The sequence below is a fragment of the Cyanistes caeruleus genome, chromosome 1 (genome assembly GCF_971803275.1).
Source record: "Cyanistes caeruleus chromosome 1, bCyaCae1.hap1.1, whole genome shotgun sequence".
In the NCBI taxonomy this organism is placed as follows: domain Eukaryota; kingdom Metazoa; phylum Chordata; class Aves; order Passeriformes; family Paridae; genus Cyanistes; species Cyanistes caeruleus.
In genome coordinates, this window is record NC_141701.1 from 70507042 (window position 1) to 70533605 (window position 26564).

The 26564-nt window shown below is 36.2% G+C and overlaps 1 protein-coding gene across 1 annotated transcript in view; it reads right to left on the reverse strand.

Moving 5' to 3' along the window:
* The window catches only part of LOC111925366 (ATP-binding cassette sub-family A member 13), a 145263-nt gene that overhangs the window by 101381 nt on the left and 17318 nt on the right, over positions 1–26564 (reverse strand). The window contains exons 9-18 of the mRNA XM_086880899.1: positions 25701–26030; positions 24731–24800; positions 23562–23696; positions 22043–22180; positions 19096–19288; positions 17641–17859; positions 15191–15387; positions 14228–14385; positions 13621–13842; positions 7314–7404 (exon numbers count right to left, since the gene is read on the reverse strand). Of these exons, the coding sequence (XP_086737025.1) occupies positions 7314–7404; positions 13621–13842; positions 14228–14385; positions 15191–15387; positions 17641–17859; positions 19096–19288; positions 22043–22180; positions 23562–23696; positions 24731–24800; positions 25701–26030 (1753 nt within the window). The remainder of the gene's footprint in view (positions 1–7313; positions 7405–13620; positions 13843–14227; positions 14386–15190; positions 15388–17640; positions 17860–19095; positions 19289–22042; positions 22181–23561; positions 23697–24730; positions 24801–25700; positions 26031–26564) is intronic.

The following is a 26564-nucleotide window of genomic DNA, read 5'->3' on the forward strand; positions in this document are numbered from 1 at the left end:
TCTATCACGTCTTGTGATGGGCATCTCTTATGGCCAGTGCAGTGAGAAAGTGTTATCCTGACCATCCAATCCCTGGGCATGGTCAGAAATAATCTGACCAAATAAATCCTGGGAGGAAAAATAAACTCTTCTTTTCACCACACCTCGACCTGTGTCCGTGTGATCTATTCATCTTCAGCGACAACACACATGCAAACCTGTAAGGTTATCCAAAGGACAATGAGGAAGAGGAGAAGCCTTCACCAAAAGACCACCAAAAGAAGACTGAAGACCCCCTAGAAACCAGTGAAGCATGTGCCGTGAAGTATAGTGACGTAAAGTCAGAAAAATCAGAAATAGGAGGAAACTTATGGGAAACATTAATGAATATGTATAAGCATACAGTATATAAGTTTATCTTGAAGTGCTTTGTTTTGTATGTGAGGCAGGGTAAGAAACCCCCTACGAACCCCGGTCAGTTTTGGACATGAGGTGGGGTGAGAAGCCTTCCCCATTCCCTGTTTGGTTTTGCTTATGCTTTAATCAGACTTAATTACTGGCAGATTATATATATATATATATCGTAATTTTTTGCTAAATTGTATTCTTTTACTAAACTGTATTCTTTTATACCAAATTACTACTCAATTTACTAAATTGTATTCATTTTTAATTAAACTGCCATTAACCCAAGGGACCTAGTTGTCAAAATTCTAATTTCATCTATAACAATGGCCTTACCAAAAGAACTTTTAGCCCCAATACTAGGGCATCTCCTCATTCTCCTTCCATCTGGGACTTGACTCCTTCTTTACTGACCTTGGTGTCTTCATGTTGTCTTCTACATGTCCTCACTCTATCCTCTTCTCTCCCTTGAGAGAGGACCAAGGTCTGCAGGTCTCCTCTGTGCAGTGAAAGGTTTCATGTCTTGCGTGCAGATGGTTGTGGGCAGTGGCCAGAGCAGTCAGGTGATGGATTTTCAAGCCACACTGGGCCCCTCCCTCTGTTTGGCAGCTGCTGGGGCCGTGCAGGCCGGAACGGAGAGGTCACGGGCCACCCCGAAGCCACTCCTGGGGCGCAGTGGACGCCAGCTCAGTGCAGGCCAATGGCAGGGGCAGGGCTTGGTGGTGGCAAGATGTCAGCATCTGCAGCCTGGCCCAGCTTCAGCTGTGGCCCTGCAGTCTCCCGTCCCCCACCCGGGCACTGCTGGGGGCTGGCCCAGCCCTGCCAGGCCATGCAAACCCCAGCGGAGGGAGGCTGGCCGGACTGCAACCCAGTTACCTTTTAAGGCTGGAAGCAAGAGAGAGGTTTCCCGTGTTGGCCTGTCTTTAAAATGTAGAATTCACAGGAGGTGGACCCAGCTTCTAAAAGGTTTAATACATTGTCAATTCTCAGACCTAGCCAGTTATTGTTTTTTTCCAGTCACAAAGGAAGCTCTTAGCAGCTTTTCTCAGAAAAATAATTTCATGGGTGGCTTCTTTCCTCCTCACCAAGCTACCAATTAATGCAAAACCAGCACAGATAAGAAAGCAGTGGGTAAAAAAAGTTAAATATTTGAGGAAGGAGGAAGAAACTCCTTTGGTTTCAGAAGGATAAAAGCAGTTACAGCTACACACTGATAAAACAAATTAATATATAAACCTTAAATAATTCAAATGATCTTATTTTTTAAATCAAGTGTCTTTTTGTGACAATTGATAGGTAATATTATAAAGATGTTCCATCCTTAGTCTGTGATGCTGAGAATCCTGAAAGGGTGAAGGAAGAAAGATTGGGGTTTGAGAAATATAAAGCTAAATATTTGAAGTGTTTATTAAATTAAGTTTTCGACTCATGCAAGAATCATGACATTTCCTGCAACAGTTAATTAAAACAACAGTAAAAAAAAAAAAAAGCTAAAGGAAAATACAATGTATCCAAGATTTTTAGACCAGCTATTTTGACACTTCTTTTTCAGGGCTTAGTGCTTAATTTAAGTGGTAAGCGTTACCTATACTGTTAGACTGCCAGAAGCATAAAATTTATGGTTTATCTTCTCCTTATTGGTAGTAGGAAGAGTTTGAAAATTTTACTATCAGTGTTAATGTCAGCAGCCACTTCTAAACAGAGACACTGATTCTTCGTGTCTACAATATTCTTTTCATAAATCAAGTTACATTTTGCAAGGTAGAGTATTGAAATAATTCCTAGCTTCTCTTATGCAAATTTTACAGGGAATTGAAAGAAGTGAGCTCCATTTAAAAATGGATTTTAAAATATAACTTCAAGGATATTGTAAAATTCACTGTCAAGCCTTTTTTTTTGGTAGTTACAGTGAAGTCAATTTGTCATAGTGAATTAAAAGATACTGTTTAAGAATGGAAGAAACCACTTGATCACCTACCAAAAGACATCACATTCCACTCTGCTGCTTATGTGCAGAAATCAATAACACCTTTTACTATAGCATATTTTCTACAAAGACCCAAGCCTTGTGTCAAATGCACCAGAAGAAACATACTTCTCTGGGTAGAATAACTCCAACTGCTGATTAACTCTTGCCTGTCTTTAGATTACAGCTATTTGTTTACTTTTTCTTTCCTTTATTTAATTTCTGTCTTCTGAAATGAAATGCTCAGAATGACTAGCCCAAACGAAAGCTAGAATTGTATCTTAACAGACAATACTGTCAGTGCATTAAAAAAAAAAAAATTAAAAAAAAGGATCTTTAAGCAAATCACTTCTCTATCTTATTTTTGATAAACTATGCTAAAGGAGCCCTGATGGTGCCTTTATAAGGACTTCACTGCCAATCTCCAAGATTAATTCTTCTCTGCTTGCTTTCTGAATTCTCTATGTCTCCCTACACTCTTTCAAACTTAAAAATGTGGATAAAAGGGTTTTACTATTATTGTAGCATCAGTCTCATCAATTTTGAATGAATAGTCAAAATCACCTCTTTGCATCATTTTGTACATTAAGTTCAAATAAAAATTACCTTAGTGGTCTTAAAAAGCTTCTCTACCAGGATCAGCAGATAACTCAGAGTCAGTTTTCCAGGATGTTAGTCCCCATTACACAGACATGCCTAGCATTTGGCTTCATTAGAATAACCTTTACTTAGAATGGATTCAGCTTTTCATCTGATCTCACTCAGTCCTTAGGAGTGGTCTTACATATCACATTTCAGCACTTGTCTTATTTTTTCATCAGCAAAGTTATGTTTACTTCAGTGTCACTCATGAAGATAATTAAAAGGCAGAGTTGAAACCCAGGTGAAATTCACAAAAGCTCTTCATTTTGATGTTTCACTGTTAATGACTGCTTTTTTTCAGCTAAAATTTCTTAGTAAATTAGCTTTTAGATCAGCTTTAGGAGTATGGTAAATTGTTGATCTCACCAATCCTAACAGGAGCAATGTCACATTTGGTCCAGTGTGGTTCAAAATGGCTAACAACAGCTGCTCCAGAGAAAGGATTAAGCAGTGTTAAAAAGTAGTTATGCACCAAACTGCTTCCATACCCACACTTTCAGAAGTTAACTTATCCAAGAAGTTCAAAGGCATATAAGCTTTAATAACACTTCTGTTACTATAGGTGTTCATATGATACATACATTAATAACCATTCCTTGGCTTTTTTTTAAACACATTGCAATCCTCTTAGTCTTGGTAACATTTTATGGCAAGAAATTTCAAATGTTTTGTACTACTGTGTGCAAAAATATAATGAATCAATTTTGAATTTTCTACAGTTTAGTTCCACTATACCTCAGGGGTTTCAGCTGTAGTTTACTGCCAGAAGGGACTAGATCCAAAGTTGGTATCTCCTAGAAATTTCTAACACAATAAATGCTACAAAATGAAAGAATTTGGCTCTTCAGAAAAACATCTGGTATTTTAATTCAACAATTAAAATTGTTGAAATTAAAAATTTGAATTTGAAATTGTTAAAATTGTCCCTGAAGGAGCCAATGAAACCACTCACTAGCCTATTACCTGCTTTTGCATATGTTCAGATTATTTTGTCATTATCCATGGTTAGCTACTCATCTCTTGGACTTGGTCTTAGCTCTCCTGATTATTTCTGTATATATACTGCCTGCTGTGGATAATGATAATTTTATTTGCCTCCATAGACTTGGTGTCTCCATTTTCTCTAGACTATTTGGCTTCAGTTGTCTTGTCACTGCAAGCTCAGTCTAACCATTTTTCTGTATGGTCTGTATACATCTACAAAACAAAAACTATCTCTCATGTGTTCCAACTGTGCAGGAATTATAATGCATGACTGTATTATAAATATGCATGTACTATGTCTGCACACACAGTTAACCATGACTTAAAACTAAAATTTTAACTGTTGTCACAAAAACAGGAGTTTTAGTCTAAGGATTTTTTAAATTGGAATAAAACTGGAAATTTTGAGAAAACCATCCACAAAGGAAACAAACCACTAGGTATTACAGTGTGCTTTTCATCTTTAAAATTACCGATATTAAAACTGTTGCAATTAATTTAATTAATGGACTGCTACCTACCTCTAACATTTGCATTTAGAAATTTTCAAATAATTGAGTTTATTTCAAATTATTTTCATTGCTGACCTTAAGCAGCAGCCAAGCACCAAAGAGCTGCTCACCCATACTACCCCTTCGCCAGCAGGATGCGGAAGAGAATAGGAAAAGAGAAAGTGAGAAAAATCATGTGTCAGAATACAGGCAGTTTAAGCAGTAAAGGAAAAAGAAAGAAGAATAAACGCAAAACAAACAAACCAACTGAAAACCAAAGATATTCAACCCAGATAATGCAAAGGCAATCACTCACCACCTCCCACAGGCAGACATGCTCAGCCACTGGTAGCAACAGCTACCTCCTCAAAAAAGCTTTTATTGACAAGTATGGCACTCTGACGTTGAATAACTCTCTGGTAAATTTAGCTCATCTGTCCAGGTCGTGTCACCTCACACCCTCACATCCTCAGCTTAGAGCAGGGAAGTGGGAAAAGAGAGAGCCTTGGTACCACAAATACTAATCAGTGATAGCCAAAACACTGGTGTGTTATCAACACTGTTTCAGTCACAAATCCAAAACACAGCACTGTGGAGGACTGCTATGAAGAAATTTAACTTAATTTCAATCAGATGCAATACACTAAAACACTGTAAAACATAACTAGAAATTATCTCAGCTCAGAGTTCAGTGATATACTGTCATATTTTGCTGAAATAACGTCTCTTGCATGTTTTTGTCGTTGGTTGTCAACCTAAATTCTGTGCTGATTTTCTGCCATTTTATTTAAGAGACATACATACCTCTGCTACACCTCCTAGTCCTAATCTCTTAGATATTAGACAACATTTTGGTTTCTGCACAATCCTGACACCTCAAGGGCTCAGAAGCAGTAAAGGATATGCAGCACTCCTGCTTGAGCTCAGATCTGTGCTTTTTGAAAGCATCTCTCTAGTCCAAATTCTTTTACAAATCAAATACCAGCATCCTGTGATCTCTTCAATAATCCCAGCTGCTTGCTCTAGGGGGTTTTGAAAATTCATTTGACTACTTTGACAACAGAAAGTTTGACTGCCTTTGAACCTGCTTTCAAAGACAAAGTTATACAAGTCAAGCTATTGCCCATAGAGTATTCAGGTTAACTTTGACAATGATGGATACCTTTCATGACCATTTCCCAGATCCCTTACGCCTACACTTCACAATTGTCCTTAATGATGAATGACAGTCATCTGCAATGAATGATAATTTTCAAGTAGTCTCATCCCCAAAGAAATGGCATTATCATCACATATTCTTGCTATAATTTATCAAGCTGAAAAATATAGAGTCTCTGATTACTCAATTCTTTATTAATGTAGTAACTTGAATAAATACTACTTTATACATTTTGAGATGCAGATGGGAAAGTATATCAAGTTCTTAGGTAGAATATACTGTCTTCATTACTTTAGGAACTGTAAATCTTACTCTAATGAAAATGTAATGCGGAGAAGACAAATTGTTACAATTTGAAGCTAGTTCAGATGTCCTAGCTGAGTCTTGAAGAAATAAATTGACTGTTAAAAAATAAGGGATATTTAAAACTGTGTTTTGAATAGAAGTCTCATTCTCACCACTGACAGAAGGGGCAATTTTATTTGCTTAGTGAGGTCATTTTAATTTTTATACACTTACATCTGCACTGATTCAAGAGGGACTGGAATAGTCCAGCAAACAGACCCTTGGAAAAAGTCATCAATTCAAGCTTTCACTTTGTGAGAAAATGTCTCACCTTAGGCCACAATTACTGGCAATGATTACCTATTACTGGCAGATCCAATTGAATTTATCTTAACAAATGAAGAAAGCTTGGCTGAAAATTGTTATTTCTGTCACAGTAACATTAAAGGTCCACAGATCAGGACTTCCCTGTGCCTGTAGTGCCTGTACTTTATAGAAACAAAATGAAAAGTACTGCACATAGAACAAATTGTTTAACATCTAACCAAGGAAAACTGTAATCTAAATGTCAATCTTCAAATAGAAAGAAACATGATAAGTATATGAAAATCCCAGAACCAATGTGAAAACATTCATCTGCTTGATGGGCACTGATATTAGAGAACTTGAGTCTCAGATTTTGTAATGGTATCATCTTATAATCATAAGAGATGATTAGAAGTAATTCTAATAATTACTTCTACTAATAATTATTAGTAATAATAAGAAGTAATTCTTCTTACAAAAAGAATTTTTAAATGAGAAAAATTTTCCTGAGTTTTCAGAAGTGTTCACAAGGACCTCCTCCCAGGCTTGCAAGGCAGATAAAGTACAAAGGGTTTTTCTTTAAAGCTAGATGTAAAAGAACTTAAAATAACATGCCACTTAAGAAGATGAATGATCTCCTACTACAAGGGGAACCAGCTTTTCCTTTTTTTCTTTTGAATTGTACATAGATGAACATGAATTTACTTTTCTAATAGCTTAGAGATTTTATATCTGTGGTATATGTCTGCAATATTTATCCATTTTCAGTATGAGACGAGGATAATTAGTTTCCAGGGACTGGTATGAAGCAGTAAGCAAGTGCCGCTGCAGTGAGAGAATGGTTGTGTGCACATGTACACAGAAGGATGGGAAGATGACTGTGAAGTCATAGGGGTAAATCACAGCAGACATATAAAAAGCTATGACGCTATGACCCAAGGCAGACACACAAAAAAGGAATTACCAGATGGTAGCAAGCAGTATTCTTCATTTGCTTGTGAATTCCTCAACTTTGGGAACTTCATGCATGCTTTCATTTGTATTTTTGATCTTTATAAATCTAGTTGCTTCAGAAGGCACGTCATATTTTACTTACAGACTGATTCAGCAGCATTTGTATGGTCCAGGTGTGCTGCCTCTGGAACACAGGCCATCTTCTCAGAGTCCTGAAGCAGCTTCAGAAAAACCTTTAATGAAAACAGAAAAAAGTCATTTAGAATCCATTTTCTAAAATTATTATTTATATATATGAAATATATCATATATATGCATGTATGTGTGTATATGTGTGTATATATATGTATATAGGTGTGTGTGTGTGTATATATATATATATATGTGTGTGTGTGTATCTCCTAAACCATCCAGACTGTCAGAAATTACTACTGACTGCTGTAACCACCTTGCTGGAATATGACTATAAAATTAGTCAAGCTCTCTGGTGAAAATTTTGGGGATAAGTGAAATGAAATATGTATCAATAGATAGAAAAGCACCTATGCAAAACATTGCTGTCCAATGAACAATACTACCTGCAAAGATTTTTTCAATAGACTGTCTGCTCTTGATCAACTTTTTATGCTCCTAAACCATGGTATATGTTGGAACTCAATTACTTCAGTTTTTAGCAAGGGAACAGCTTAACTCTTCTGATGCTTCAGCTAGAAATCTATGGGCACAACTAGAACTGTCACCAAAGAGTTCTAGTTGTACTAGTACAGCTGAATCTAATGTACAAAATCCTACAGAACTGAGAACCTACAGATTCCGGGGAATTCACTGTGTGAACTAGGGACACGCAGGAAAAGTTCCTAGATATGCGCAAGCACATGAACTATAAGGTTACTGAAAGACATTTAAAGGACAAAGCAATCATCAGAGACAGCCAAGGTGAAAAAAGTCTTGTAAAACTAATACTACAGAGTAGATTGGGCAACAATGTGTGTATTGTAGCAAAACATTAGTGTGCATAACCCAAACTGGGGAGAGATGATAGGATCCTGTTACATAAAATCACCATGAGAAAAACTGAAATAATTTTTTTATTTTTAAAAATATGCACTAGTTTGAAATTGAAAGGATTGAATTTTCTTAAGTAGGGGAACATATGTCAGAAGGGACTTATAGATAAAATTATAAAAACCCAGCAGAATTCACCATCATGAGGTCTATTGAAATGGTATATACACTTTGCCAAACAGCTTTGTGTTCAACCTACTAGTTCTTGCTTAAACCAGTTTCACAGTTCTGTCCACATAAACCCCTTTGAATTTCACAGACATGTATTTAATTTTCCTGTACATCAACCTTGCAGAAGCTTGGAACAACTTTTATAGTGAGCATTATTCACATACTCCCCACTTCTTGTAAGCTCAAACTAAAAACACAATTAACATTTTCTTATCTTAACCTGAACTTCAACTTAAACAGTGATCTAAGAACCTCAGATAAAAAAAAAGAAAATAAAAATTAACAGAAAATACAGGTACTGTGAGCGTCTCTAATTAAACAGAAAAAGAACAACAAAATTTTTCTTTGTCTTGATGAAAGTTTTCTTTTACCTCTCTGTTTGGGTTGAACTGCAGGACAGATTATACCCACAGTGCAACTTTCAGAAATCATTAAGAAACCTTTTATTTCTTCCCATAAAAGAACCTGATATCAGCTATAACAAAAAGTTCCTTGTTTCCAAAGAATTCATACAATACTCAATAACAAACAGTCAATGTGAAGTATTTCATAGATCTTGAAAGATATTTCTTGACTTTCTAAGGTCTGACAGTTACAAAAAACATATTTTACTTAGTCAATATAATTGCCATTTAATAGTGGTTATTGATTACATTTGTTACCTGCCAGCTTTCAGGGAACAATTTTATCCATTAACAATTTCAAGGCCAGAAATTTCTGGCCTGATATTTCTGTATTAGACACTGGAGGCAGATCCTGACAGTCTAAAGCCACATTCTAGTTTGTTTTCTTGGACCTTCTTGCTGATGGCTCTGAACACCAATTCTGTAAAGAAAATCAAAGTAACCTGTAACAACTGAATCGTAGAATCACTGAATGTCCTGGGTTTGAAGGGACCTTTAATATCATCTAGTTTCAACCCTTCAGCCATGGACACCTTCCACTGGACCAAATTCCTCAGAACTACATACAGCCTAGTCTTGAATGCTTTAAAGGATGGGACATCCACAGCTTCTCTGGACAACCAAATACAGTGCCTTACCACTCTCACAAAATAGAATTTCTTGTAAAAGGTCCCTCTCTGTCTCACAGGCTTCTTTCAGGTACTAGAAGGCCAGAATTATGTCACCTCAAAGCCTTCCCCTCTTTCAGCTGAACAATCCTATCTCTCTCAGCCTTTTCTCACAGGAGAGGTCGTCCATCCCTCTGTTCACCTTGGTGGCCTCCTCTGGACTCATTCCAACAGGTCCTTGTCCCTTGTATACTGGGGATCCCAGAGCTGGACCCAGCACTGCAGATGGGGGCTCAACTGAACAGAGCAAAGCAGAGGGGCAGAATCTCCTCCCTCACCCTTGCTGGCCACGCTGCTTTGGGTACAGCTCAGGAGATATTTGGCTTTCTGGACTGTGTCCACTGCTGGGTCATGTCCAGCCTCTCATCCACCAGCACTCCCAAGCCCTTCTGGTCAGGGCTGCTCTCGACCTGTTCATCCCCCAGCCTGTGTTGATACTGGGGGTTGCCCAGACCCAGGTGCAGCAATACCAGTACTTGGTATTGCTCAGCTTCATGAGATTCCCATGGGCCCAATTCTTGATCCTGTCTAGCTCCCTCCAGACAGCATCCTGTCCTTCAGGTGTGTCAACCATTTGGTGAGACCACAAAGTACACCTCTGTGGCTAGGACAATGCCTACACTACAAAACATTGTCTGCACATACTTCAGTGTCAAAATAGCTGCAGACACACTTTCTTATTTCATCTCATTAACTCACTATAGAGACGATGTAGCTATACCTTTAAAAAAAAAGAAACATCCACCAAATACTTTTCTAATACATCTGTCACGACCCACAAGGTGGGATTCGTGATGTGATTCTTTTAGTTGGTCTTAGAGTACAAAAGATTATCAGCAAACCAAGGACTTAAACAGCAAAACACACTTTATTGAGTGCTCATCAACACTAATATGCGATAGAGAGAAAAGAGGAGAAAGCAAAGCATAAGGAAAAGAGAGTAAGGGGATTATAGCTGCCAACGTCGAAGTCCACTTAGCCGTCCATCAACACAGAGTCTTCTGTCTGTTGGGGAGATCTCAAAGGAAGGTAAGTTTGGGGTGTGATTTTATAGTCTTCTACAAAGCGAGGGGCACAAGGCCAAAAACGGGCGATTGATGATCATTGTGATGAATTCCATTACACAGGGGGCAGGTGTAGGGTACAGACCAAACCACGTCTTGCAAGTCCTTGTTCACCAGCAGGAACAAAGGCAATGTGTTGTGGAAACCCATTGTGCAGGATACAATGCACAAGCCTTTGCACACCAGCAGGAACAAGGGCAGTGTACCGTGCAACCACCTGCAAACAATCACTGAGCAAACATCCATCTCAGCTAGGCCCAAACCCCTAAACCAAGTCCCTTGTGATATTCAGGGTCTCTGTCTCTGTCCTTGAGACAGTTGTGAGAGAGATGAAAGAATCTTTGGACCATCACTTACAACATCTTATGCCTATTGTAGCTTCATTGACATGTACTCTGATACAGCTATAAAGGCAGAAAGCTACCTGCATCGCCCAGTCCTCCCCATGGTATCCAGTTTTCAAACATCCTCTTAAGAATGGGAATCATTAGGGACTACACTGTACAGAAGGTATGATAATTTACCTGATGTTGTACCAGATATTGTAGACAGAAGTAGTATTAGCCCAACAATGTTATTAACAGAGTGAGCACCCTCCGAAACACACAGGTATGGAAAAGTCAGGTTTAGGCACCATGACAAAGAAACAGTATATTCTTGTTATATCTAAATGATGGTGTATTCTAGACCTCAGCAGAGCATCCTCCTCCCCACATGCCTTAGCAATTCCTGCTTGCTCAGTTAGTCAGAACATGGTGTTAATAACAGCAAGGTTGTGGGTTCAATCCCCATTATGGATCATTCACTAAAGACCTGGACTTAATGACCATTTTGGGTCCCTTCCAACTCAGAATGTTCTGTGAAATTCTGTAATTCTGTGAAATTCTGTTTAATTTCTGTTTTGACTAGCAAGTCTATATCTGACTTGTCCAGATGGATGTTAAGAAAGACTATGCATCTGGTGTTTCTTTCAAACCACCAAGTTCTCAATAGGTATAGGAAATGCTTTTTTGTCCTTCAGCAAACAAGTATGGCCAAATGACAATACTACAGTGAAAGAAATTAATATGATTGTGCCATCATTAGAAGTTGTTGGAGCACTCTGCATCTCATTAGAAGATGCGCATCATTTCTAGGAGGTATATAGCTTTCCCTGGAAGGTTTTGATACAAACTTTCAAGTCATTTCAAGGAAAGGAATTTAAAAGCAGTACTCAATTAACAAATTTTGACACATCTTATTTTGAAAAGATGTTAAAATCATTTTGTTCTCTCCTCAAAGTAAAGCAAGAAAGCAATAAGCTTTGAAATCTTCAGAGCTACCAGAAAGTGAAACAGCATCCTCCAGAGAACTCTTAGTATATGCTTAATTTATTTAACTACCTGTCTGTTCTCCTTTTGGTTCTACCAACACATTGGATTACAAGTATAAAATACACACATACAAATGGTTGAAAAAGATACATAAAGCCTACATTTGAGCAAATGTAGTATTAATGAGATTTAAAGGTGTCAGAAACTGATTTGTTAGAACTTTAAGATTCCTTTGCAATATGAACAGAAGTCCATTTCCCCTCAGTTAATACAATTTTTAAGGAGTGTTAGTGTCCCTCAGAATGAAAAAAAAATAATGATGAGTGTATAGGAGAACAAAAAGAAAGGATATAAAGAAAATTACAACACATTTCCTCCTTTAAGGCTGGGGTTCTTTGTTTCCAGATTTAATTGCTTGAATAGAATAAATAGTGCTATTATGTGCTATCCTTTTAGTTCCCAATGCAAAAAGGCTTTTGGTAAGAGAATAGAGAATTTTGGTTGTAACGACAATTAATGATATCATACAGAGATGACAGAAATCGACCCAAATTACTGCATTAAATCTTCAAGCTGAAGAATGATACATCAATATGTAATACCACATTTAAAGATGTTTTTAAACTCCCCCTTCACAGAATAGCTAAAAGCAAGCTCTTAACTGAATCACAGATTCATCTCATTGAGGAATCCTCCTCATATCCATGACAACTTTACATTTACTTTATACATGCCTGTTCTGCAAAGTCCTGTGTTATCCCATGCTGATGCAACCCAAAAGTATTCTCAATATATACATTACCTCCAAATCTATAATATTTGGCAATGAACAATATTATTCCTTATACCATATTAATAATCTTATATAAGAAAATAAAAAAACTTTTCAATAAGTTTTTGACTTGCCTCATAAAATCTTATCTCAGGAATGGAATTTTTTTCATAACATCAAATAAAATGTTTATTAAACTTGTAAACTATGTATGATAGGAGACATGATGATAGTCTCCTATCATCACTTGAAGTGAAAAAAGTATTTCTAAAAGATCTTATAGTACAGTACTTGGATAGTGATGGTTTAGGGAATCTTGTTATTTAGAAATTATAGATGGGGTAAAAAGAGTCCAAGAGAACTAACCTCTTGCTGACATGGCTATTTACAAATAGCTAAATTCAGAATGATGAAGATGTATAAAAGAGTCTCTTCCTTTGTGTGTATACATGTACATATATGTGTGCATATATGTTCATATGTACATATATCAAATACTTTCTCTTTTGGTATACACAGAAAATATTCTTTAGATATTTCATCACACAATTTGACTAACTCCTAAGCTTCAGAACTAGTAAGTTGGAAAACATTCTTTGCAAATTTCTTTCTGTCGAAAGAGCCACCTGAGCTGAACCACCAAACTTGAAAGTTCAAAGCTTCTTCCAATGCTATGGGTTTAGGACTCTCATAAAGTCAATGACACATTACATTTCCCTTAAGTTAATGCAGAAATAAACATTTAAGTGTTACATAGTTCATCAGTCTTCACATTTGATTCTTGAAATAAAAAATACGTCATAGTAAAGTGGGCGCTGAAATTAACAGCAGAGTAAAACTACAAAGAATAGATTTTACCTGATTTGGAAGGTTTTGTTTGTCTGCTTGCTTTTTTTTTTACTTTTCTGAAAACATGCTTCTCACAATAAATTGTGCTATATAAAAGATTCTTTAACCAAAAAAATGACATTAGACAGGAAAATTACAAGTACCTCTTCCAAGGTTGTGTCAGAAATACCATAGCCAGTCACATGTAGATACTGAAGGCTTTGATCTAAAGCTTGAAAAAGACCTTTAAAAGCAGTCTTATCTGCCCTTTCTGGGATCACATAGGTCAGCTCAGTCCCACTGTTCTCTTTCAAGAAGGCTTCTGGAATATAGTTCTGTACCAGAGATGTGACCTGAGCAGTGTCTTTGATTTCAAACACAGAGGGCTATGAAGAAAGAAAGATAATCATGGAGAAAAAAAAAAATATTACCAGAAGTATTAGTCTTGATATTAGAATTCATGCAGGAAAAATTCCACTGATGGAACTGCATCACAGCTAGGATACAGAGACTACCTCCCAGGAATAAAGGACAGTGAGATAAGCCCCTTTTCATCTAAATACTGATATTCACCATTTTCAAAGATGCCATTCATCTAAATAGCAATAATAATACCACACACTCAGAACAAACAAGAAAGCCAATATGAACATATTTTCCTGGTTCTCTAATTATCTATGTCACATATTATTTCCTGTCAGGGACATACATCTCCCTTAAAATATACTTGGCAGGCACTCTCCAGTTCAGTACAGTAAACTTTTAACATACCTTTTTTATGAATGTTAGACTGTGTCCCTGGCCATATGTCTCCCTCAGACAAGAGGGAGAGCCACAGCACCTCAGATGACCATGTTGCAGAATGGCAATGTGATCACTGAGCACCTCAGCCTCATCAAGATGGTGAGTGGTAAAGATGAGTGTGCAACCTGCATGAGAAAATTGGTATATGTCTACAAAACCTCTGGTTTCCAGAGAAACCCCTCACAAGGGTCCCTTAGCTTTAAGGAAACATGTTTTCAGGACTCTTCAAAATCTTAATTACAGGCCACAGACAAAATCTGCTATCAGAATTACAAATTAAATTAGATTCACTTCTAAACTTGCTTTGCCCTGTTTTATCCATAGCAAACAGTATTAAGGCTTTAGAACCTCTAGCTGTTTTAAAAACTTAAGAAATTCCTTAAAAAACAACATAACATCAGTGTTTCTTTCAGTAGATCATTCAATGTTAGTTATTACAGCTAATTGAGTGCTCACTAGATGAAGACTTTGCTTCCCACAATCCATTTAAGAAGTAGTGTAGCAGACATTGTTGAGTATATATATATATATATTATAATTGAGTATGTATATATATATATATTATAATATACACTAGAAGTATATAAGCAGCTATATACAAGTGTATGCAAAATGGGAAATGGAAACCAGAAAGTAGTTTTGAGAAGCTGAAGAGAGGGGAGAAACTTCAAGTCAGGATTTAGAACTAAGCTCAATGATTTTTTTTAGATTGAGCATATTTCTGTAAAATAGCAGATAATTCTTGTAATGCCATTTGACTCGCCTTAAAAATACCCAGTTCAGCTTAATGTTTCCTCAGAAATTAATGTATTTAGCTTCTAATAATATTTTGACTACACTTTGACTATCCAGTTTAAATTTATTGGGAAGGAAAAAAAAAAAAAACCAGAAAAGAAAATAAGAAGCAAATTATGCGCATAAACTTTGTACCGGCTTTGTACTTCAGAATAACATCCCAGATACTACGGCGAGAACATGGGTCTACTCCGGTGGTGGGCTCATCCAGGACAACTGTCTTTGAGTTTCCAATAAAGGAAATGGCAACTGACAGCCTCCTTTTCATTCCCCCAGAAAGGGTTCCAACAGGTTCGTGCTGATGTTGGGATAAACCCACATCTTCCAGAGCTCTGAAATAGGAGTACAGAAACAGGACCAATTTTGAAAATGTTTTTCTAGTCACATTCTGTCCACTCAGAGAACTACTGAAAAGTCACTGTAAATGGAAAGTGATAAAATCACTAACTCTGACTGATTATATACTTTGGTGTCAAAAACAAATAGGAAAATAAATATTTGTACCTACAAAGCATAAATGCTTGCCATCATCAGATGCACAGATTCTAAATAAGTATTGTAAAGAAAATTTTAAATTAAAGCTAATAAAACAAATACTAGTTTGTCCAACAACTTCAGTGAACTCCAGATTATAGCCCCTTTAAACAATGATAAAGACTGCTGGTTTCATAACTCAAGCAGTGCTTCAGGTTTTGCAAACTACTTAAAGAACACTGGAAATGCCTGAGATTTTAGGAAATGTGTAGTCATTTGCAGTAAAGAAGGTAACACCACTCTTTTTTTTTGCTTTTTGAAGACATTTATTTGTAAAACAAACTGATTAGCAATCCCTGAGTAGAATAATACTATCTAATCAAATCTAAAATAATTCCTGTGTGTTAAGGACTGGGAGACATCTTATAGATGTTTCCAATTCAGCTCTTGCCCTCTGATGCGGATCTTGCATCTGAGCATGGTATGGAAACATGATTAATAAAGGCAATATTATAAGGCCTTTAAATTACTTTTCATCACACTGAGCATCCAATCACTGACCTAAGAGCTTTCAGCTACGATCAGCTTGGTAAGAAATACATGGAAGGCTCAACAGTCTTAAGGTAAACTCCTGAATCATTCGGTAAACATGCAGCCTTGTAAACCATGTCATTTACTGGAGAGAATTTCTCATTTTTAAGAAAACTGGTTTCAATAGCAGTTCTATAGCTATATAATGAAGAAAATTATTCTTAATCTCTTTAGAAGCCCACTTTTTTTTAATAAAAAGCTTTTGTTTCATTATTTTTTCTTTTCTAATTTCTCTGAAGTCTTTTAAAGCATTTGTTGCCTTTAAAAATATTTTTTCTTAGTAGCAAGGCCTGCAGAGTTCTGACTGTTCTTGTTAGTTCCATTAGTATGACAGACTGCTGCTAGAATTACAATTCAGAAGTCTACGTACCATAAGATACAGAATATTATTTTGCATCAATTTTAAAACATTTACTAAGCTCGTTCTGTCTCTGTAGTTCTAGAGAATTCCTTCTGTTGTTTCTGGGGAGAACATAGTGCCCCACACCTGAGTTTGTTCAGATCAAAATTTAAAAGTAACAGGCTTTTATGATAGCTACCAAAAAAGGAAAGCCACTTTACCACAAATGCCTCTGCATATGCCTGATTGTACACTTAGGGAGAAGTCCCATCAACTTGACGTTTCCCTGGAAGCATGGAGATACTCAGCCCTTCACAGAGTCTAGTATGACTTCAGAAGGTAAACAAAAACTATTTACACTGCCTCACTGTTTGAAAAGCATGTCTTTTACTCCTGAGTAGAATAAATGCAGTTTGCTATTAATGAACCAGATTTCAGCTTGTACAGTTTACTAGTTAGTTTAACATACAGTAGGCAAAAATAAGATCTATTCCTATAGCAAAGAAGTATCAGCACAAAAACACTAGCAAATGTCTTTAACCTGACAAACGGCAAATCCTCTGACTTCATTTCAGAACTCTTGTTTTTCCTATTGGATTTTTAATTTTTAAACCTCTTCATTTGTTAAAAACATTTGAAGGCTGAATTTGGCAAAGGAAAATGAGGTGGCCTATTTAAAAAATTGTAACAAGTACTGCCTTTGCCTGGATTTTCTGGTTTTCTAACCTTCCTTCCACTGCAGGTAGAGGGAATGGAGGATAATTAATACATAAATACATTTTGTTGATTTATCTAAAAATTCATGGCAAGCACAGCAGTTGTTTTTCCATCTGCTCTTCCAGCAAGGATAGAGGTAAGACACAGAGCAGGAGGTGGAACCCCTGCTATTTCTACAAGGCTAACCACTTCCACTCCAGTGAAAACATCATTATTTGATGGTTCTGTATACCAGATTTTTAAACATTGACAGTTCCACTAGAAATATATTCCTAGTTAGAAATAGGAAACTTACTTTCAAGCCATGATTTCAGAACATGAAATATGATAAAAACTCTCAAAACCCTGCAGTTTCCATTGGTTTTTTCTTGCAAGTTTTGCATTTTCTCTTTTTACTTGAGTGGCTTGCACTAGTCATTATCAATTTACTTGACAGATTTCAAGAAATGGAAGGAAAGCTTACCCACTGACTTGCTCATTCAACTGTTCTTTTGTCCACCTAGGTGCCTTCACTGACCCATAAAGCAGGAGATGTTCTCGCACAGTCAGTGTGTTGAATAGGACATCATACTGGAGGCAAACACCCAGCTCTGTCCTGATGGCAGCCAGCTCAGTCCGTATATCCTTCCCATCAACAATAATGGTACCAGAGCTCGGCGGATACAGACCAGTCAACAAGGATCTTATATAAGAAAAGAAAAAAACATTCAGCAAGGTAACATGCAATTAGCTGATCACTTAGATATCCTGAGGCAGGTTCTAGCATCCTTAGAGCAACATCAATTCAGTTGAGTATAGTTATAGAAACATCACTAATATTTTGGGGTTGGTGTAGCTATTTTTTGCTTTTGGTGGCTTTTTGGGTTTGGTGGGCTTTTTTGGTTGATTGGTTTGTTGATGGGTTTTTTGTTTTGTGTTTTGAACATGATATCAAGAGTTCTTAATTTCCCTTCTTCCAGAACAAAATCAATTTATTTTCCCAACCAAATCTTGTTGTAATTGCATTTAGAAAAATGGTATAACCCAAGCTGTACCCCCAAAATATAGAATGTAAGCTTCTCCCCCCTTATCTCTTTCTTCCCAGTTCTCTTTATTGGCTGTGTGAATGCAATCCACCCTCTTTCCCCTGCCTTCAAAAAGACGTGTGTTATCAATATTCTTCCTCTTTCCCTCCTGCTCTCTTTCTTCATGGGATCCCAAGAACAAGAATAAAGCTGAACTTCCATCTCAGCAAGGAAAAGAGCCTCAGTTTAGTTCCTCTGTTCCATGCTATAATTTCTTTCCTGCCCCCCTGGCTACTGCAGGGCGGACAGTGGCTATAGAGAAGCAGGGACCTTATAGAATTATAGCAAAATTTAACAAATTATTATTTCCTTCTTCACATGGGTGTTCTGTGAGGAGTATTTCCCAGTTAGGTCCCATTCTGCATCACTGGCTTGATGAAAGCTGATTATAGCCAAAAGAAATGTAGAAACAAACTTCTTAGCTGAGACATTTTTAAAGATAATTTTTTAATTTCATTACTTTCATTTCTGGTCAACTGCCAAGAAAAAAGTACCCTGCAACCTCTATGGACAAGAACACTATAAAACTCTACTCTCTCCATGTGATGAGTATATATAGGCTGCCAGAAAAGAACACTCCTTCAAGATGTGTTCAACTCTACAACCCAGATCCTACTTAAGCTGTTCCTGAGATATCACATCAAGGTTTAAGTGGCACAGTGGACTCAGTTCTCTACTTATTACACTCCTTTTATCATAGATATACAACCTTCATTTTCCATGTGTTTTGAGTAGTGTATCAAATATTTATTTGGGGAAAAAAAAAGGCACAGCAAATAGTTCACAAAATTTTAAATTGAAAAAGCATAGCAGAGAACAGAGGGTATAGCAACAGCTTTAAAAGTCAGACATACATAACTGTTGACTTTCCAGCTCCATTAGGTCCCAAGAGTGCTGTTATCTGGCCCTTATGGAAAGTGAGGTTGAGATCTTTAACAGCAGCCTTCTGACCATCCACATGCTCTTTGGTAAGAGACAGCAGCACAACACCAATGGTACCTCCTTCAGTGCAAGGGACTTTCCAACTCTGAGGTTTTCTTCCCTGGTCTGTGTGGGGAAGAGTAGCAGAACAAGCAGGTTGTTGAATCTAAACGTGTGTGTGTGCATATAAAAGGAATACCAAAATAACTTAACCTCTGCTACCATTTACCAAACAGATGTTCAAATTGTCTGAACTGACACAAACTACACTGAAATGAAAGATACCATGCCAATTAATATTTGCTAAGAATTTGGCCCATTTGCAGTTTCAAAAAGTGACTTATAAAAGTTATGCCTAGTTATATGCATGTCTATATATGTCTTGATAAAATCATAAAATAGTTGCTGTATTTTATTTCTAGTAAAAAATAATAACGTTACTTGAATAATTTTTTTATTCCCATAAGCATTAGGAAATTGTAACTGTGTAAACTACTTCATGTATGTCATCCAGTTTCAGGCACACAACATTGACATAACATTCACAGGCTTAGGCAGTTAATCTTCCCAATTCCCTTCAGCCAATTAAACAAAGCAGATCTCTGAAATGATTCAGAGCAGCAGCCTAGTTTAAGTATTCAAGGTGCTCAAGACAAGCAGATATCTGACAGTCTTTTAACTGTGAGGCAATATCCTCGGGAAACTGAGATGCCATATGACACCAATGAAGTTGCCTTCCTTTCCATGTCAGGTTTGTACTAGTTTCCAAACATGAGCACAGTCAATCAGCAGCCCCATTACATGATTACTTTTAATACTTTTATGATTCATTACTGCTGAGAGATCTAGCAGTAAGTTAGTTTATTTTCTTTTTAAGGAAAGGCAAGCCAGATTGGAATATTAATCTAAAGAAATAAAATTTTATGCTGGAGAATTATGAGAAGAGATAATTGTTGTTATGAATATACACGTACATAAGATATTTATGATTTATAGTTATAGTCTTTACAATAATTTTATGTAAATAACATGCAAACATGTCAAGAACTGAGATCTATCCTATGCATAAAAAGATGGAATCATATAAATCAAATTATAAATTTTAAAAATACATAATTATTTTAAAGATTGGGTTTTTTACACTGTGGATGAAGAAGTTGTTTTGCTGCTTTCACGCTCAATTTAAAGCTTCCGGCAAAAATTCCTTCTAAACTTGAGGTCACTTGCTAGCCAGTGACTACCAGCAAGGTAGCAAGCAAGCTAGCAAGGTACTACCAGCAGTTGTGACACTACTGAGATCTCCTACCTCTCTTCCAGGTACCTTCCCTGCTGTTTCCTAAATTTGCATACTTTAACAGAAAAGCATTCAAGTGCAGAGGCCTCAGACAATGTAGCTCAAGAAAGACGGAGAGCTCCAAGTTACTTGCAAGCACTAAACTGATTACCCTGGGACTTCTCCAAAGGGGAACTCCATGTGGGTATGCAGCACCCTGGTCATTGCCAGCCCAGCTGTAGTTGTAGTTCCAGGTGGTAGGATCTATACTCCCAGGTCCTCCCCCAGACACCTCTGATTTTCTGAATTAACTTGGGACCAGCCCTTACCTGGGTTATATGTAACAAGTGAAGAAATTGCCTGGAAGCAAGTCACTTGGCTGTTCCAAGAAAATTATTCATGGCTGCATTTATCCTATTGTCAGGACAATGGCACACAACTCTTTAAAAGGACAATAAGTTCCTTTGCTGCATGACAGTTTTGGCATTCACACATAGGCAATTTGCTATCAACCACATAACATGAAGAAAAGTGACCCACCAATTACTTAAATAACTTGATCCAGAAACCACACTAATAACTGGTAAAGCGAGAAGTCTTTGTTTTCCACAGATTATGTGGTGAATCCAGAGGGAAACACTGGAAATCTTCATTTTATATAAGGGCCAAACACAATCATCTTAACAAAATGAAGTTGTTCCAAATTGCAGAGATTCAGACAAAATTCATACAAATAATTTTTCCACAAGTGTTTAAATTAACCTCAGGACATTTTGAAGTCTGCTCTAAGCTGGGAGACAACTGTAAGTAAAACTGCTGAGTTTTCAGCTTCTTCACCTATGCTATAGACAACTGGATCATTTCTAAGATATTGTAACTTCCAAAAAAAGCACAACCTAACATATTGTTCTAAGGCCAAAGATGGAATACAGATGAGAGTGACTTCTTCCTTCATTTCCAAACCCTAATCTAAATGTAGGAATGTCCTTAAAGGGACTGGAGATGGGGGAAAAGATAAAAAAAGCTGAATTATTTGTAAGCAAGTGAGTGTACATAGTAAAGTAGTGAAATTATCTGGAGGCCAATAAAATTTAGTTATGTAACAGCTTTCTACACAAAAGGCTAAGAAGCAGACACAGAAAGAGCAGTGATTATAGAAGTGGGAAATGAGAAACAGAAGGGAAAGAAATTAACAAAGTTAATTTTTCCACTGAAACAAGAAACAAATTTTTAAGAAGTTAATAAAGCCCAAGATGTTTCAGATTCAGTGAGAGTATAAAAGGGATCAGTGAACTCCAAAAGATCCAAACAAAGCAAAGAGTGAAAACACTGGGACAGGATGAACCCAAGAGATACTTATTTTACATCTTTTAAAGAGCTTTCTTAAATATTTCTGTACAATAGCTTTCACAGAACGAATTCATCATTACAGGGGGTAGAAAAATGTAACAGTTACTATATAATAGTCATAGTATATACTATATGAGGGAAGAGAGAAAGATCTAAACATACAATAGAGGATCAAGCAATGATAAAAGCAGATTGACATGACTACCATACCATTCAGAAAAAAAAAACAACATTGTTCAAATTCTATTAGTACAAACCTTTTTCTTGGAAGTTTTCATTGAAGAAAAACATATTAGAATTCAGATAATGCCTCTTGCTTCTCTCTGTACCACACAGGTTCTTCCAGTAGGAAACAGTAAAGGGAAAGTACCACTGGTTCTTTAATCCAAATTTTCCTATATTAGAATTATGATATAAATTGTTGAAAAATTTATAGTCATTTTGCATTTGTATGTAGACTAAAAATGTCCTACTATTGCTTACAATGAGCTGGTTAGGCCATTTAACTAGACCAAATACTTTTCTCTGCTTAAAAATTTTAATAAAGTATAAAAAAAAGTCATTTGGTCATAAAACCATGTTCTTCCATAAAATAATCAAGCCTAAGTGATGCTTTATCTGGTCTCTAAATCAGCATCAAAGTGTAACAGAATCATAGACTTAACAATCTTGTAACCCATAGGGAAGAAAATGCACCAAGTAATCTGCCAAGAGAAAGTGCCTATTTTTTTAGTTATAAAAATAGTCCATCACACCAGTTCTTCTGTTAATATCTGCAAAATGCAAACAAATCAGCCACCATAAGAAACACTTACTGTGGCACGTAAACAAAAAGGCAAAACCACACTCTTATATACAAACTAATCTTTGGCATTGCCTGATCTTTTCAGGCATTACTTACCCAACACACAATACACACTCTGTTTGAAGTGTCATTATATTGACACTGAAGGGCAAATGTCAATTTAAGACAAAGTTTCCAAAATTCAGCTGCATATGTCACCAACCCCTATCTTTCAAGGCAAAATTCATGTTAATTAAAAAAAAAATAAAAAAATACAAATTAGCCAGAAGAAAAAGTGACATATGCAAATCAGAGGAAAGGTAAATCATCAGAGGAAAGGTAAAACATACAGTGAGGCATGAAGCTATGATTAAAAATAGATCAACCTACTCAATAAGACTTTTAAAACTTGGTTCATGAAAAAATCAAAAACCCCACCACTACTTTCTGAAAATATACTTGAAAATCAATTGTTTTCTCTATGCATTGGACTGATTGGCAGGAAGATACAGTTACTGCGCTGTCTGAAGTTTTTATGATCTGAAAACTTGCTGTTGTTCATGGGTTTCAGCCCAGATACTGACAGGAGATTCACCATTTTTCCAGGAAGTTTTGCTACTAGACAAGCTCTCTTACTATGAAAATCCAATAAATTCCTAATTCTAACAAATATTTGGCCTACCCACCAGCAAAGAAAAGATATTTCATGCTGGCTACAAATTCTAGTCCATGTGTTATCACTAGTCAATATTTATGTATTAAGGAAGATGTTGTTTCCCAGTCCCTCAAGAAAGTCACACAGTTTTGCACAACAGAACCATAACTCAGAAAGAGACATATTTTTGGTTTTTTGCAAAAAAACAAGAAAGACAATACCACAATATATATTTCCTGTGGTGGCTGAACTGTTTACATTGTGAAGATATTAATGGATGAATAATACTAAATAACTTCCTCAAAAGCATGAAATACGAACAAGCCCATGATCTTACCAGGAATAATATTGCTGAAATACCAGCCACCTACAAAATATAAAATGGAGTCAAAGAACATCATCCAGCACGTCCATCCAAAAGTCATGTATCCTCCTTGTGCCATTGACTGGTGCACATTATCCCACTGAATTCCTGGTAGTAATAATAATAATTTTTTTTTAAAGGTCAAAGCTAAATCAACACAGCATTAATATCACAAACACATCAACACCACATACTTCTGGATATTTAAGCACTGGCACTTGACAAATCATAGATAACAGTAATCCAAATGAGCAGAAAAAAAATTCTATGCCTCTCCAAGCCTGTGTTTCGAGCAGCAGATGACACTGCTGCTGTGAAAATGAAGAAAAGTAATTGTAGAAAAGGCTGTTTATGAAGTGGTCCTTAATTTGGAAAAAGTAGAGCTACAACACTAAAAAAATGGAGCACTGACCAATGAATCAGACTTTAAGCCACTCTGCTGATAAAAGGAAAAGGATTACACCAAGTTTAGTATCATTTCTGTAATGCTAAATCTGAAGATTTAAATCTATGAATTCTAACTAAGAAGCATTGTGAACATTGACTGCATTCAGAGGTAAACCGGAATGAACTCACAGAATAATTGCTTCGTAAAATTATTATATTGCACAAGACATGAAAGGAAAAAAGAAGGTGCAAACACTAGTGCTACAGAAAGTTACCATAGTGCTAAATTGAAAACAAAAGTTGTAAATTTACTTTAAAAGTTGCTTTTTTTTTTTTTTCTGAAAATGCTACTTTGTTTGCAGTACAGTGGGTCATGATATTGCTTCTACACTTCTTTCTCCACAGTTGTCAAGGAATGTAGCTTTTCTCAAAACACATTTTGCCCTTCCTTCAGTAAAGATGAGTCATTTTGATGAAGCATCTGAAACTTAAGTAATATTTTCTGCAATTGTCTCTTCCACTCTTACAAACTGTTGTACCATTATGATACATTTTCAATAATTTGAAACATCCATTGTCATTAATATTAGTCTTGCCATAATAATAAAAAAAAGGATTATATCCCTTTAAGTACCTGAACTTGATCCAGCTTATTAAATCATTAGGGATTTTTTTCAGAACAGTTTGAAAAAAATTTCCAACTGTAGTTTTTGAAATAATAATTAAAAAGCTTTTCTCCTAACCAAAGACCTTACCTATTTCTTGGCCCTCAAAATGCGTAATGAAAAATATTCCTTGCCCAAAGGCGGTTGTAGAAAGAAGACACTATAACATCAGAGAAGGAAGAGTATGTGAACATCAAATAAAAACATGTTAAGAAGTTCCATGAAAAAAATATATTGTGATACTATGATCAAGCACAAACTAAATAGACCTTATTTTTTTCCTCCATATAGGCTAATGGTTGCTATTTCATTTTATGTTTTAACCACACTCCCCACAAAAAACCTTAGTAGAATTTGCTCCACCAACTTAGTACTGTGTTATTTTATCTGACCAACTGACATTGAAAACAATAAGCATTTTTAAAGTGTATGAATTACTCCACCAGCTTAATTTAGTGAGTTATTTTGAAACAGTGAAGCTATAATGTGTGAAATGTGGTTTTCTTTATATGATGGTGATATTTGATGTCACATTCTGGGATATCGTATGTTAGGAGAATATGAAGACATAAAATAGGCTATGGAATACATAGAACAGGAAAGGACCTGAAAGAAAATACACCAAAGAAACATATACCTCAGATTATATGGTTGGACAAATTTCTCATCTATTCTCCAATTGTATTAACATAAAATCAATCAATTTTTTTTCAAACAACTAATGACTTTGAGAAGTAGCATGTCATCAGCTGATCTTGAAAATACATTACTATTAGAAGTATTTTGATGTTAACACACAAAGAGAACTCATGAATACGAGGAATGCGATTTCCTAATATTTTCTGTAGGTTTACAAAATTGCCCTGACAATTTATTTTTCATTCCTTTCAACCTTCCAAATATTTTCTCAGGTGGAAATTTATTCGTGTGATTTATTTCCAATGATCATAAAAGAAAACAAACATTGGGAAAAATAAATACATTATGGTCTGAAGTTTTGAAGTTACAGAAATTCACAGCATAGTTGAAGGAGAAAAATTAGAAAAGAAGAAATATTTACCATTGTAATCTGGTTGGTAAAACTCAGCTGGTTCTGCAAGACCAACAAAACTATGTAGGGTAAAAAGCTGGTCATATAGACAAGGCTGGAACACAGAGCTGCTGTATTAGCACTGCTGAAAAATGCTCCCAAAAAATAGCTTAACATGATAATTGTAACTCCAAATTCCAGGAGAAAAAGGAAGATAAGGAAGCCATTGCTATAGACAAAGATACCACTTGCTTTTAAAATGATGGCCAGAGCACAGCTGCTTACTGTGAGCACAATGACATTCTCCAAAAACCAAGCAAAGAAATGAATGACTGGATACACACCCATTGTCTTCATATACTGCAAGACAACATAGCAAAGAGAGTTAAAGTTAGGAAACAAACTTTCTTTTTGTTTTTCTTTTTTAAACAAAACATGTTGTCACCAAAACATTACCAGCTTCCCAAAGGATTTCATCTTCCCCTTAAATTTTTTGTTTCTTTGCCCTTGTCCCGTGCTCTGTCCTGCATCAGACATGTTACTGAGTAGGGCAGTCTCTGAGATCATCACACATCAGCACAAGGAATCACCAAGCTCAGCAAAACTCTCTTTTGCATAGGGTTTCAAGAACAGATATCAGATTACTGGTTCTTCCAGTGAGGAGTTTGCCTTTTTATATGCTAAAAGGTACTGAGAATATCCAGAGCAACGTATATACAATTTTTTTTTTTCCCAGCCTGTTGTTCTTCTGAAAGAAATATAAAGTTTATAACCTTATGCATTACCAGGCAAATAATAATAATAATTTAGCCAGGTATGAAGTACATCCCTCTTTTTCTAGAAAAATGCCTTTGGATACAATCTAATAAAACCTCTGAAGCAGTTCTCATAAGA